The sequence below is a fragment of the Mya arenaria genome, chromosome 4, assembly GCF_026914265.1.
Source record: "Mya arenaria isolate MELC-2E11 chromosome 4, ASM2691426v1".
NCBI classification, from domain to species: domain Eukaryota; kingdom Metazoa; phylum Mollusca; class Bivalvia; order Myida; family Myidae; genus Mya; species Mya arenaria.
Window position 1 is genome coordinate 51,112,309 of NC_069125.1, and position 14,151 is coordinate 51,126,459.

The 14,151-nt window shown below is 37.4% G+C and overlaps 1 protein-coding gene across 1 annotated transcript in view; it reads left to right on the forward strand.

Annotated features, from left to right (window-relative positions):
* LOC128232381 (doublecortin domain-containing protein 1-like) overlaps positions 1–14,151 on the forward strand; it is a 30,340-nt gene that overhangs the window by 13,095 nt on the left and 3,094 nt on the right. The window contains exons 9-36 of the mRNA XM_052945897.1: positions 89–182; positions 448–614; positions 928–1,023; positions 1,676–1,858; positions 2,123–2,218; positions 2,498–2,666; positions 2,918–3,044; positions 3,406–3,547; positions 3,730–3,837; positions 4,337–4,522; positions 4,865–5,010; positions 5,334–5,457; positions 5,667–5,751; positions 5,880–5,965; positions 6,178–6,339; positions 6,568–6,814; positions 7,186–7,339; positions 7,692–7,859; positions 8,616–8,807; positions 9,080–9,374; positions 9,663–9,816; positions 9,997–10,256; positions 10,466–10,634; positions 10,880–10,957; positions 11,303–11,446; positions 11,573–11,674; positions 13,372–13,508; positions 13,935–14,027. Of these exons, the coding sequence (XP_052801857.1) occupies positions 89–182; positions 448–614; positions 928–1,023; positions 1,676–1,858; positions 2,123–2,218; positions 2,498–2,666; positions 2,918–3,044; positions 3,406–3,547; positions 3,730–3,837; positions 4,337–4,522; positions 4,865–5,010; positions 5,334–5,457; positions 5,667–5,751; positions 5,880–5,965; positions 6,178–6,339; positions 6,568–6,814; positions 7,186–7,339; positions 7,692–7,859; positions 8,616–8,807; positions 9,080–9,374; positions 9,663–9,816; positions 9,997–10,256; positions 10,466–10,634; positions 10,880–10,957; positions 11,303–11,446; positions 11,573–11,674; positions 13,372–13,508; positions 13,935–14,027 (4,164 nt within the window). The remainder of the gene's footprint in view (positions 1–88; positions 183–447; positions 615–927; positions 1,024–1,675; positions 1,859–2,122; positions 2,219–2,497; positions 2,667–2,917; positions 3,045–3,405; positions 3,548–3,729; positions 3,838–4,336; positions 4,523–4,864; positions 5,011–5,333; positions 5,458–5,666; positions 5,752–5,879; positions 5,966–6,177; positions 6,340–6,567; positions 6,815–7,185; positions 7,340–7,691; positions 7,860–8,615; positions 8,808–9,079; positions 9,375–9,662; positions 9,817–9,996; positions 10,257–10,465; positions 10,635–10,879; positions 10,958–11,302; positions 11,447–11,572; positions 11,675–13,371; positions 13,509–13,934; positions 14,028–14,151) is intronic.

The following is a 14,151-nucleotide window of genomic DNA, read 5'->3' on the forward strand; positions in this document are numbered from 1 at the left end:
TAGATGATTTCATAAAGAAAATCGGCATTGTAGATTTTGTTGAATTTCATTGTTTGCAACATGGTAAATATTTTCACTCTATTTCTAGTTTCTGGTTGCCTGCACATCTAAGCTAGATCTGAGAAGTCATGCAAAGATACTTTATGATTGGGAGGGGAATGAAATCACCCATCTGGCTGAGAGTATGTATTTCAAGTTTATCTGTAAATACACATACTGGTATGTATGCGGGTAAATTTGTTAAACGGAAAGTTACAGAATCTTAAAATAGTGAAATTGTGGTGACATTGAAGTAATATTTGTTCTTGGTCTCATGCTTTGAATGATAATCCTGAGGAAAATAAAGGCATGTTCTTTGTTCTGAAAGTGTGAGTATTTTTTGTAGCTTTTCAATGTTATTGAAATGAAGTATTATTTTTCACTGGTCCATGTACTGCTGCATTCCAGCCCCTATCCTGGATGAGTGCCTGCAACCAGGGGGTAACTATGTGCTGGGCCCTATTTGGGTGTCAAATGGGGAGGGGTTCAGCCCCTCAGGCACCCGTGACTTCCTTATCACCATACAAGAGGTCCTAAAGGCCAGGCTCAAGGAGGCAAAATTATTCAGAAAGGAGGTATGTGCATACATATGTATAAGAATACTCTGTAGTTTTTGGTTTTAGATTTTGTTTCTTTTTCTTAGAATGGATGTAAATATTTAGCTATTCTTTTTTTTTTAACAAAATAAGAGCAGATATTGTCATGGCCTTGGCATCTATGTCGTGCAAGAACTTTAACCCCCAATAAAAAACATGTCTTCATGAAAGATGTAGGAAATGGATTTCATTAAAACTACAGCGTCTAAAAATGAAAATTAGCTGCATTTGATGGAGGTATAATGATGAGCTTGTAATGAGATGTTGTATTGTGTATGTTGTATATTTTCAGCTGTTTCACATGCGTGATGGAGAGAAGGATGAGGTTAAGGTTGCCGTCAAGATCCTGTCCATGTCTTCCAATGAGGTTGAGGAGGCTATCATCTATGTATGTGCTTTACTTTCTGATTGTAAAAAGCATAATCATAAGATTATAATACTTCATGTAGATAGGTTTACCAGTATTGTCAGCCAAAAATCATTCAAAGGTCAGAAGCTTTAACTATATCAAGATGGAGGTGACTCAATCGTACAAGTACTTGCACTTTATTCTTTGTTAATCACATATCAGTAGTATGCCCCCACCAAGAGGTTGGGGGCAGCTGGCATATAGGGTAGTTTAGAGAGAGGGTGATACCCTACAGGTGAAACAGGCCTGGTGAGACATCAAACCTGGAAACAGTCTTTGCTAGAATTGTTTTAATAGAATATTTGGGGCCTGGAAGACCCCAGGGCAATTTCTCTTGCCCCTGGGGTGTGGTTTAGACAACATTTGCAGGTATTCTAAATCTGCCTTTATCCCCAGACCCTCCTCCTGGTGACTGTGTGGCAAAATATTTATAAATATAGGAATTTGCATATACATATAGATGTAGGGGAAATAGTTTTTGTTTTCTTGTTATAAATATGTTGAATTTATACATGACTTTTTATTCCTTTATATTTTGCACATGTAGAGCATTGCAATGTTAATGATAAGAAATGTGTGTAGAGCTATTTGTTTTCTGAGCAAATCTTACTTGTGCAAGTGTTTTTTACAGACTGACAATGACATGGAGCAGTTGAATGATGCGTTGCAGGGGATTAAGGAGAAGCTTGACAATCTCCAGGAGCTGGTAATAAAGGAGGAGGCTGAGGGGACGCACTTCCGCATGCGACACATTCGCAAACTTGATGACGATAAGACATTCAAGATGGTTGGCATTCCTGGCCTCAAACTCAAGGTACAAAATACTATAATATTAAAAATCAGTCTTTGATTTGATATGTTTATTTTAGTTACAATCAAATAATGTGCTCTTTTGAATTTTTTACATGATTTTGAGAAATTGGTTTTGTTTGCTGTGTGTTTTACATACACTATGATACAGGCATAGCATATTAAATTCTTCAACCTATGGGTTTGATTCAAGAATTGATATTTTCATGAAGCAAAACTTTAGTATGTATATCTTACATGAAATAACATCCTTTGTTTTTTATTATAGATCCATGAAAATGGGACAGTGAATGCACCTCGCGAATTTTACTTCAACCTGAGGAAGGCAGCCCAGGGAAGCACCAAGGAAATCATTCTACAGAGGGTAAGCTATGATATGGTCTCAAGCTGACCATTGTCCAGTAAAATATGTGCTTTTTTTATATGGTTTCTTTGTGACACAAATCTGAGGTCATCCTAGATTAGGCATGGAGATACAGTTGTGTGTGATAATTACCTTTGGTCAGTTTTACTTAGGATTGAAATTTAAGTTTTCGATTCTGAAATGACAATTACTTACATGGAGGCATTATAAGTTTAGTCATAAAAACTTTCTTAACAACAAGGACATGGAGTTCAATAATGTTAATATTAAATATTTCAGCTCCTGGATGAATTGTCCAACATGTTTGTGAACCCAATGAAGCCAAAGATTGCCCCTGTTGCCAAAAAAATATTCAATGCATTTGGACGGGAGATTACTGATGTGTATACACTAGAGTCAGAGCAAGAAGTCTGGGTCTCATTCGGAGAACCTTACATCTCACCAGTCAGTAAGTACAAGCTGGTTGCACATATCCGGGTCACATCGGAAAATCTTAACTCTCTGACTCACCAGTCAGTAAGTGCAAATATTTAACATTGTCAACTTAACTTAAGTATTATAATTATTTGTTTAAAATGTTCACTTATTGTAAATCCAAATGCTGTATAAGCATTCTAAGGATTAATTAACCCAATTAATTTACAATAATATACTATCTACCTATGTTTAGGCTGCCAATTGTCCATTTTCCCATTACAGCATACTGCCTACAGGTGATATTTGACCTGGCTCGGGGCAAGGATGTATTTGGAGAGAAACAGGTTATACTTCGGGAACAATTACAGCAGGATGGTATTGATGAAGGCAACCCGCAACAGGCCGCAAAGTAGGCTTTTGTTCACTAACTATACATTTAGTGGTTGAAATAAGAACATGCCCAGCACTGATGAAAGTCTTGAAGGGCTTCTTAATTTTCTAAAGCCAAATGTAATGTAAGAATAAGGGTTGAATAAGGGGTTTTTTTATCAAAAATTTAATTTTGTTAACTGCTCAACATTGAATGTTATATTCAGTTAACCATTTCGAGTTCAAAAAGTATTTACAGAGATGTTGATTTTAACAAATGTACATCTGGCTTATGATAAAAATATTTAAAGATATTCTTAATATTGATAAGTTAATTAATTATATTGAATTTTGCATAACATTGCCCAATAATGAGACAACATGATTTTGTATCATTTCAGCTATGAGTATTATGAGGCCCATATTGGGTTCCCTCCTGGCTATGAGTATGAACCATGTAAATATGAGGGAGAAAGGGACCATTTAGCCAACCTAGCTAATATGGCAGAGCTTGACCCTAGGGGATCATTTCTACAGTACATGGTAAGTGTTGATACCATGTTTAGCTCAAGATACTCCCCCAAACATAAACATGCTAGGGTTTTTCTGAAGGGAAACAGAATATGAAGTTCCAAGTTAAATGTTTAATGCATTTTGATATAGGCTCGTGTGTTTGCCAAGTGCCATTAACATGTATAACCTGCAAGCAATCTCAATATTTTCAGCCAATTCCCTCAGCAGTGCTGTACCCAGAGATCATTATGAGTCAGAAACTGTCCAAGGGCCACAAGGAACTCTGGCCTTCTGAGTCCCAAATATGGGTCATTTCCAAGGTAAACTTGCACATTCATTCAAGGAATACTGGCCTGAGTCCCAGGTATGGGTCATTTTAAAGGTAAACTTGCACATTAATTCAAGGAATACCGGTACTATCCCGAGTCCCAGATATGGGTCATTTTCACGGTAAACTTGTACATTCAGTACAAGGAACTCAGGCCTTCTGAGTCTCAGATATATGGGTCATTTTTAATGTAAACTTGTACATTCAGTATAGATGTACATTACGATTGACCAACAATTGTTGCTGTAAACAATATAAAAAATGTAGCTTGTTGAATTCAATTGTATGATGGATTATATTTTCTAATGTAAAAAGGAAAAACATTTTTTTTTTTGAAAACATACCGTACCAGTTCTAATGCTTTGTTTAATTTTTGATAAAAAATGCAGTTTGAAAATACAACAACACTGCTTCATATCATCATTTCTTTGTTTGTTAAATTGCAGCAAGTTTTATTAGAAAACAAAATTCAAAACTGATGCTTTTTTCAGTCTGGATTCATCTACTGTAAGCCGTTTCCCCAGCTGTGTTTAGCTGTGTCAGACCAGAAGGTGGACACCACCCTGACAGGCAAGGAAGCTCCCGTATCTGGCTATGTGGTCACCCTGCAGAAGAAAATGGTTGGCAACCCACACCAGATGTGGACATTTAACACAGACGCTACCATCAGCTCAAAGGTAAGGGGGTGATACCGTAAAGAAATAGTTTGCATTTTGTATAAGACAAATTAGAATATTCTCAGTTATAGGGAAACATCCTTACAAATTCTTCACTTAGACATGTAAATAGTTAGTTGCAATTTTTGTTGTAATAACAGATGGTTGAACTATTGTTTAAAATTTGCCTCGTTGTATTCAATTTTCAAGTTGTTGTATGGAGCAAGTATAAATGGTTAGATTAGAAGATTAGCTGAAGTGTTAACTCAAACAATATTATTTTTCTTTGAATGTTTGTTTCAAATCCAGTATTTATTAATCAAGCTTTTACATTTTATAATCTATGTATTGTCCCTCTTTAAGGCATATGGGGACCTGCTATTGACATACCTTGGTAAGAAGTTTGGTGAGGAGTCAGATGACTCGGTTCAACCGGAGGGTGTGAAACCGGGCAACAGGGTTTACATGCTCCTGGCTGAACCCCTGAAGAAGGGCAAGAGCCTTCAGAGGTGAGACCTTAGTTGATGGTCTTATTTCAGTACACTTTACCTTATTTCTACTTCAACTAGGGAGGTTTGATGCTAGTTGTAATAAAACTTGAACCTTTGTTGGAGTGAAAATCGACAGCCATATGATTCAGATATCAATGTTGTATGATTAATAATAAATCTTTTACACAACTATTTTTTTCTAGGAGTGAGATTTACAATTTAAAGTCATTGAAACAGTCCTTATCTACTGATTTTTCATAGGGTTCTATTGAATTATTCAAAGTTGTTTTCTAATGTATATTATAGTTTTTATGTAGTTTTTAAATGTACACTGTTTGCAGGTTTGCCATGAAGCAGGAGCGGTTAGTAAACATGGGCCAGTGGAAACACAATGATGCCACCAACCCAGAATGGAACAAGCAGGCCCTCTCCTGGCCTGTTCGGTCAGATGGATCTCTTAACCAGGTAAGCTTTTCTAACCAAAGATCAACTACATCTGAATGTTGAACTGTATCAGATAATTGAGATAAACCTTTTTTAAATTGATTAATAAAAATAAAAATGTCAGAGTCTCATCATATCTCAACTTGTACTCGAACACTTCCATTTGTGCTGATTTTAATCAGTTTGTGTAAGTGATATGTTTATAGTTCATAAACAATACTGTATTGTAGGACTATGACTGGCCAATGGAAGGCTTCATCCTGCCATGTGCACCAAAACTACACAAGAAAACCCATGATAGCGAACTCTCAGGAAGTAAGTCTGTCATTTACCTCATGTTTCTTGCTATCAGTCACTATAAACAATTTAACGGAGCATATAATACTTGTTCACTTGTGTGATCTAAAATAAATGTTACCTGTACCTGTGTTTGCTGTCTTCAGTGACGCCACTGAGACTCATGGTAGTGAGGAACGGAGAGAGGAATACCGGCATGGCTGTACCAGTGGTTGGCCCTAACCTCACCAATGTAAGTTTACATCTAAAACAGGGTCAAACGTTTAATTTATGTTATGGGTACAAACATTATTGTGATTGTGCAATAAACTGAACAGTAAGTGACGACTTATTAACTGAAAATTATATGAATCAAGAAGACTAGATGAAGCTCCTTAAAAGACACTTATTATTCTATGAAGAAGTTACTGCCTCAACCTAATTTTCCTTATCCATTTGCTCCAGTTCATGAAGGACATCTCAAAGAAGCCTCCTCGTCCAGAGAAGAAGGGCAGACGTCGCCAGGTGCAGGAGGAAACTATTCCTGACACAGACGAGGGCAATATCGAGACGGATGTCAACCTGCACTGTCGTGACCTCACAGTGCGGGAACTAGAGTTCAGCATGGTAAGGATCGAAAAGAAAAGATGATGCTTTAATTATTTGAGAACAAAGAGTTAGTTGTTGATTTTCTTTTTCTATGCTTTTAAAGTTTAGATGGAAAAAAAATAATTGCACAATAACTTTTTTTAGCAGTCAAGGCAATTTGGTTTTGGGAATATTAAAAAAAATAAAGACCACATTTATTGTTTATTTCACTATGTATGTGATGCAAAAACTTTTAATCTTTTTTAGTTCTTGGACCACTGCACTTCCCTACTGAACCTCCCATTTGCTGGGCGGCGCTTGTATGACAATGGCGGGAATGAACATTTCACCTTAAAAACCCTCAAGCGGGACCAGTTAGTGTATGTCTCATGTGGGGAAATCTGGACTGACCCAATGCTGTCAAAGGTGGAGCAACAGAGGCGATATCTGCTCTCTCAGCTGGCACAAGATGTAGCCAAAATGCGGCAGTTTGCTGCTTTAAGAAACCCTGAACGTAAGTATCGAGAATCACTTTCTACTTTTAACTCTATTTTAACTTTGTTAATTGTTAGTAAATAGGTATAAATAATAAAAAAAGGATAATGCATTTATTTTGGTATACATGTCTTCCTCTAAGGTTGTTGGTTTGAACTTTCTCATAACACCATTACTGGTTTATATGCAGAAAGCAGACTTAAGAATGACTTAATAAGCAAAGAGTTTTCATTGCATTCTTGATTAAATAACTGTAGTGTAAAGGAGAAAATGTAATGATATCCTGACTTATATTAGGCAACTGAATTTGATATAGTTCTGTAACAGGATGGGCATGTTATGATTACGATATTGGAATGGTCTGACCTTTTTGCTCCCCTTCTTTTGCAGGTTATGTGCTGCAGGTTGACCCAAGCCTGCAACCAGGTTCCAACGCAATTGTTCACCAGCAGTGGACAAAGGAGGATGACCAGCTAGCGCAAGAGGAGGTGGACACACAGAGCATCCCTGTGGGTAAACCACCACCTAGTGTCATCTCTGACAAGTAAGTGCTACTGAAAATTAAAATTAAAGTTGTATGTATTTGTTTCAGACCGTGTAAGCCCTCTTCTTTTTAAATTAAATTTTAATTTAAAACGCAGACATATCTTTTTTTAATATTGATTTGTTTGAATTTTTGCTAAAGTTATCAGGGAGTCGAATCCAGGTCACCCTGGTGAGAACCAACCACTAATCACTTTGCCAAGCAATGTGCCTACCTGACAGCCAAAGGTGCTTAGTAAAGAAATCAGTTGTTTAATGAATATGGAATCTGTTTCTAGTGGCCTTTTTCTATGATGTATGTATATTTGATTTATTTGACTCATAGCATTATCAACTCCTTTCTTCTTATTCAGTGAATTGCTGGGTGACAAGTCAGCTCATGAGCGAGCGCACGAGAAGTCCGAGCAGCGGCTTAACAACCTCAAGTGGCCATGGGAGAGGCTCGTCAACGTTAACAATAGCTTTGACACTGATCCAGAGGCCAACAAGTTTACAGACAGGGAGATGTATGAGAAATTCAAGTAAGCTTGATTTTAGCCTTTGTTTTATGCTTTTTAAAAGATCTCTTAATGATCTGGTTTAGTAGAGTTCATCCTAGAGTCAAATCTTGAGAGAAGTTACTTCTCCCTTGTTTGAAAAACAAGAAAATAGTAGACACAATAATGTCTTATGTTTTTAAATAAATTGTTTTATTAATACATTAGTCAGTCACTCATCCCTACACTCATTCAGTAAGTTTATATTTACAAATAAAATAAAGCCATATGTAATAAAACTCTTTATAAATTACAATTATCTAATTATTTAAAGATGAATCAAGTGTGAATAGTTCCTAAATGAAGTGCCCTTAATTATATAATTATTTAAAGATGAATCAAGTGTGAATAGTTCCTAAATGAAGTGCCTTTAAAAGTTAGTTTCATTATTCTGTTAATTGAAGTTGAGAAATATAACCATAAAACAGCAAATGTTAAGGGTTGTCTGGTTAGCCCAGTGGTTAGCGCACTCGCTTCTCACCTGGCGACTCGGGTTTGATTCCCGGCTTGGGCTCATGTGAGTTTGGTTTGTGGTCACCAAGCTGGACAAGTGGTTCGTCTCCGGGTTCTCTGGTTTCACCCACAACACAAGACCACACTCGTAAAATCATGCCAGAGAGTGATTAATATAATGTTGTAATAGCTTGTTTCACAATCTTTGTAAAATGTTTAAAACTTAAAAAACCCTGCTTCTTGTTATGTGAATATCTACATGTACATGTTGTTTCTATTAAATTTAAGGCCCAAGCAGGTTACAAAAATCTCCCGTGACACCCTACAGAGGTTTGTATTTGAAGATGGCTATATCGCGCTAGCAAGCAATCGCCAGCTGGTGCTTGGGTTGTCAGAGCCGGAGGGGCGTGTTGTCGAGGTCCACCTTGTCAAGCGGAGACCTGACGACGTCTATCAGCAGTGGCTTATGAAGGAAAATGGGTGTGTAAAGTACTTGTAGATGTAATCATTATCTATAAAAAAGTACTTTTAAATACATGTAATAAAATCACTATATATTACATGTATATATATGGCTTTCATTTCATGGACTTGGCTTTGTCAACTGTGTTTGAAAAAATATATTTGTCTAAATTCGCATCAGTCATATCAATTGGTGAAACATAGTCATTCTTCAAAACCATGTGATGTAACTAATTCTCATGAAAGTTAGACAAATGCATAGTGTTTTATGTTAATATTCTCACTTCCAGAGAGATCCGTCCTAGATACAGTCTCCAACTTGTGCTAACAGTTTCCATGCCAAACAATGAACCTTTTGCTGAGGATGAAGAAGGCCGACCTTTGACCTTTATAGGATGCAAGGTCACGCTCCAAACCCGTAGAACAAATGAGTTTGGCAAAGCACACCAGCGATGGCGGTATGACGCAGAGACTGGGTTCATCCACGCTTTCTTTGCGGACCTGCCTGATAAGGAAATAACAGCTGCCAACAAGGCTGATGTCTGTACCTACGCCATAGCCAACACTTCAAAGATTGACCAGCCGGTAAGTGTGCTAAGTTTGTAGGGATTTGTGAGGATAGATACTATTTGTATGGCAGGAGCTGATGAATATTTGCATTGCTAAATAATCTTATGTTCTACAATAAATAATTGCAAAATCTATCGCTTCAATGATTATATAATGGTGTTTTACCTGTCAGAGAGTGGATAGCTTTGACAGCAACTGATTTCAATGTGTTCATCAGAAAGCTTCCATTGTCTACTTGTTATTTTTTATGCTAACACTACTTATATCTGTAATTCAAACATATTTGCATTCTTTTCTCCCCAGGGCTATGTCGCGTCTGTGCCGGTGCAGGTGTCCCCAGATCGAGCGACTGTAAAGCGGATCAAGGTTTGCATGTCATGTGCACGTGCCATGAGAGGACGTTACAAGCTGGACAGGCTCCCAGACAGTAGACAGTTCTCCTGTGCAATGGGAAATGGTACGTGTTATGATACGTTGTTGTAGTACAATGATCAAGTATATGACCATTTAGTAATGAAAAACCAGGAGTTTTACTGATGTCTGGGAATGATTATTACCTTGTCTAACTTGTTAGACTGGAAAAGTAGAAGTATTCCTCTCTGTGATTTATTTCATCAATCAACAATGTTTATTTCAGCTAAAGCCCTGAAACTACAGCAGATTGGCAGTTTCCGTGTGCTGAACGGGAAGGTTGATTTGTCAACGCATGAGTATGCACTCACCCTGCAGGATTGGGAGGATAAACTCGCAAAGCTAATGGTTGAGACGAGTGCCCGTGCCATTACCAAGGAGATCAATGTGGCAAGCACTGTACAGACTGTGAAGGTTCTGGCTTACAAGAATGGAGAGGGCCGTCTCCGGCCAGGCGAGATCATCTGTGGATCTAGTGTTGTAGGGGTATGTGATAGAAAATGTTCATGTTTTGATCTAACTGTCATTTTATCATTGTTTGTCTTTTTGCTACACAAGATAAAAATACAATTATACTCTATATACATATGTAACAATAGTTTACTAGATTAACTAAAATTTGAGTAAAACAAGCATACTCTGTTCAAGATCATTTCATAAGGATTTGTTTTTGATCTTAAACTCTTTTTTGACAGATGCTGAACCAGTGTACAATGCGACTGGGGTTGAACCAGGCAGCTGTCCGTATGTTCACAGAGGACGGAACGATGATCGTCGAGGTAGAAGACCTTGTTGACTGGGCTGTACAGAACTACCGTTCACTCATGGCTGACCATCTGGAGAAGGTTTGCCAGGGAAAACAAGGTGAGTAGTCCAGCTTCTTGCTGTTGATAAAGCTATCAAAATTGTTGTTACTTTTGTGGAGTTTACTCATTCGGATCTTAACAGTAAACAATCAAGGTTCATTGATGTAGGATTTATTGCATTTTGTCAAAAGCAGAGAATTTCAGTAAATTAATCTTAAACTTTGTTGAATTATTAAATATGAGATTCTTCAGAATAAACTGCAGTATGATGTATTTCCTTGATGAAAGTATCTGTATTTTCAGACAATGGTGAGGACGAGGGTAACCAGCGAGGGGAGGGTGAAGGTCAGGACTCACAAGAGGAAGGCCAGGATAAGGCTGGTACGTTACCATGGTTATGATACAGTACAAACGAAACTGTTATTAACCAGAACAGAACATATATAGTTGAACATGTACAGTTCATCGTTATTACAATAACATAAACAAATGGCATGTAATGTATGGAAGCGATTAAAATTAATGCATTGTAACATTGTTATAACAAAAATAAAATTAAATGTCTTACTGTAAGTGTCTGATACACATGTTCACAGCTGTGCATACATGTACTTTTATTGTGAAATATATTTTGTTTTGTTTCAAAGCAATTATTGGCTGAAACAGTATGATAAATATAAGGTTGTATTTTAGATATTTATGTTCTTAATCCATTTTTTTCCTCAGAGACTGATGACAAGGAGACGGACAAGTCGTCACGTCAGCGAGACTTCCTGCTGTCTCAGGTACAGATGCCATCGGTAGAGACCATCCTTCGATATCCCATCGAGATCTGGGTCTCCAGCGGGAAACCCTTTGTACCGCCAGAAGGTAAGTAGTTGTTAAAACCAAGAATTTTAGCATTTGAAGCTTTGAGTCGTAAGTATGCATGTTTATAAGCTGAGTTATAAGTGATCAGTTCATAATTCTAATGACAATTATACAAATGCATTCCAGTTGTTGAGTCCAAAGTTGAAAATCGAAAGAAGAAGCGAGCATTTAGGGCTGCAGTTTCTCTGGAATTGGACATGGAGAAACATATCCTGAGGATTATGAAGGGTAGGTACAAGTACTAGCAGCACTGCAGCATACATATCATACCAAAGCACCAACGTAACACTTAAACCATTAAGGTTAACAGCTGCTTGTAATTTTATGAGGTGTATGGATACCATTGATTCTGCTGATAGAACACTTTGACCATACAGGGAAAGTAAATATTCTACTCACATAATTATTAAATAAACAATTTATTTTATAAGTGAAATAAACTGTAACAAACACCAGCTCTTATAACATATCATTTTATTGAGTTGCAACTTTTTAAACAGAGAAAATATCGTGGATGACATCGCAATATATAACATCAATGTACTACGTACTTATTGTAATAAAATTCAAAACAAAAAGTGAACATATGTGGACATATGCGGCCGCAAAAAACGGAACTGCAAGGGTTCGCTTTAAGGCGCCAAGCAGTCCGTTAAAAATACAACCAGCCGAGATAAGGGCAGATAATTTGTATTTTTACCCCCCCCCTTTGCTAAATATTTAAAGTTAAACTTAACGCAATGTTTGTACGCAATACACACCCTGCTGACACGCAATTAAAACGCAAAGCAAACTGTTTCCACAGCGTTTAAAGGTTAAACGCAAAAAATACTGGACACAACACGCAAGAACCTGCTGACACGCAATCAAAACGCAAAGCAAACTGTTTCAAAGCGTTTAAAGGTTAAACGCTCAAATTACTAGACACAACACGCAAGAACCTGCAGGGTTACGCAACATAGGTGTTACCATAACACAAGAGCAACAACCTAAGGACTTGTATATTATATTGCGTTAAATTATCGTCTTAACATGTTTTTGCCCGTTTGTCTGTAACCAACAATTCACCGATGGGTATGGGGCTTAGCCCCGCCATCAAGTTTCAAGTTGGCAACAAACATAAAAAATATTGGATTTAACCAAAAAGATTATTGACTGATTTACTGATCATGTAGATTAAATGTTGCCCTACTCTCAGCTGGCTGAATTTTTCTTTGCGACTTGTAATAAAAAGAAGACATGTGAATGAGTATAACAACTTATGTTAAAAGACTGGCACTATATAAAATATAAACGAATCTCCCAGTCTTATCCTTGGCGCATATTGTAGTAATAGGTCCCGTTGTCTGTGTGTCACTCGAGGGGACAACGATCAAACACACCGACGCCGTTTGTGCTCCTGGCAAGTTTTTTCATCTCCACGAACAATTCTCTCAATCATTATTACAACACCGAGCGCACTGAAAATACACAAGCAGAAAAAGGACAGCAAGAACACCGTTTAATGCCTTGATGCTGTAAACAACTTAACTGTTTACTCTACATGTGAAAAACAATGGGGAGTGGGAGGGCGGGTGTAAACTTTTGTATGCTATCCTACAGACGACGAAAACGGAAAGGAAGAGCTATGACAGACTGGTTACTAATTTCAGCCTTAAATCTTGATATCTGATTACATTTGATCCCAGAATCGAAAGCTGTCTATAAAAATTAATTGCACTTCCGGCTGTCAGAAAGTGTAAACAAACGACCACAATGCGTCAAATTACAAAGTTGTGTATTACTGCGACTACATAAACAATTCTTACAGGACTTAAATAGAGCGGTTTATTTCCTAAAAATAAATGTCGTTATGCCTATAAAGTCATATAAACGAATATTATTTGTGTAAGTAAACTTAACTGACTGCTCTCTCTCCCTGGTAGGTCGTCGTCTGGATGAGTTGAGCCCGGGCGAGTACAAGGGCACTAAGAATGCTACGAAGCCTGTGGTGGTAGAAGGCCACTGGGAAGAGCCCACAGCTGAGGAACAGCAGAAACATGACTCTGTGCATAAACTACAGGTACGTAATTTTGGGCATATATGTTGGTTTAGATCAGAGGTGGGGCAGGGTGTATCTAAATTTGAGGATGCAAATCCTGCAAGGGGTCTTGAGGCATGATTCCCTGCACAAAAGCATTTTCTTGTATATCTTCAAATATTTATTTTTTAAATAATAATAGTTGTAAAAACTCAAGCAAACAGGCTACAGTGCCTGACTGGAACTACCCATGTTTTGATAAGACAAGCATGACAAACAACTTGAGGCAGAAGTTTGCAGAATAGGTAACATAGCAGATTTGAAGCTTAAACTTATTATAAGTTATAGTTTTTGTCTTCTTAAACTACATAAATGATGGTTGGTTAAAAAGATATTTCCATGCTTTACAGGTACCTTTTGTTATGTTTTTAAATAGTCTGATTAATGTGACATTGTGACTGTTTCCAGGAGCACCTTGCTGAGGTGAAGAAATACCAAAAGGAGAAGCAAGCTCCCCTTGTCCTGGATCTGAATAAGTCCCTCTATAAACAACCTGACACGGTGAGTACAATAGTTTACATGCTGTCTTTTAGTTAATTCTTTATGGCATCAACCACTATTCAGCATCTTAAAATCACTGATGTGTTTGTACATTAAAGCAACCCAGGAAGTTCAAACATGGTCC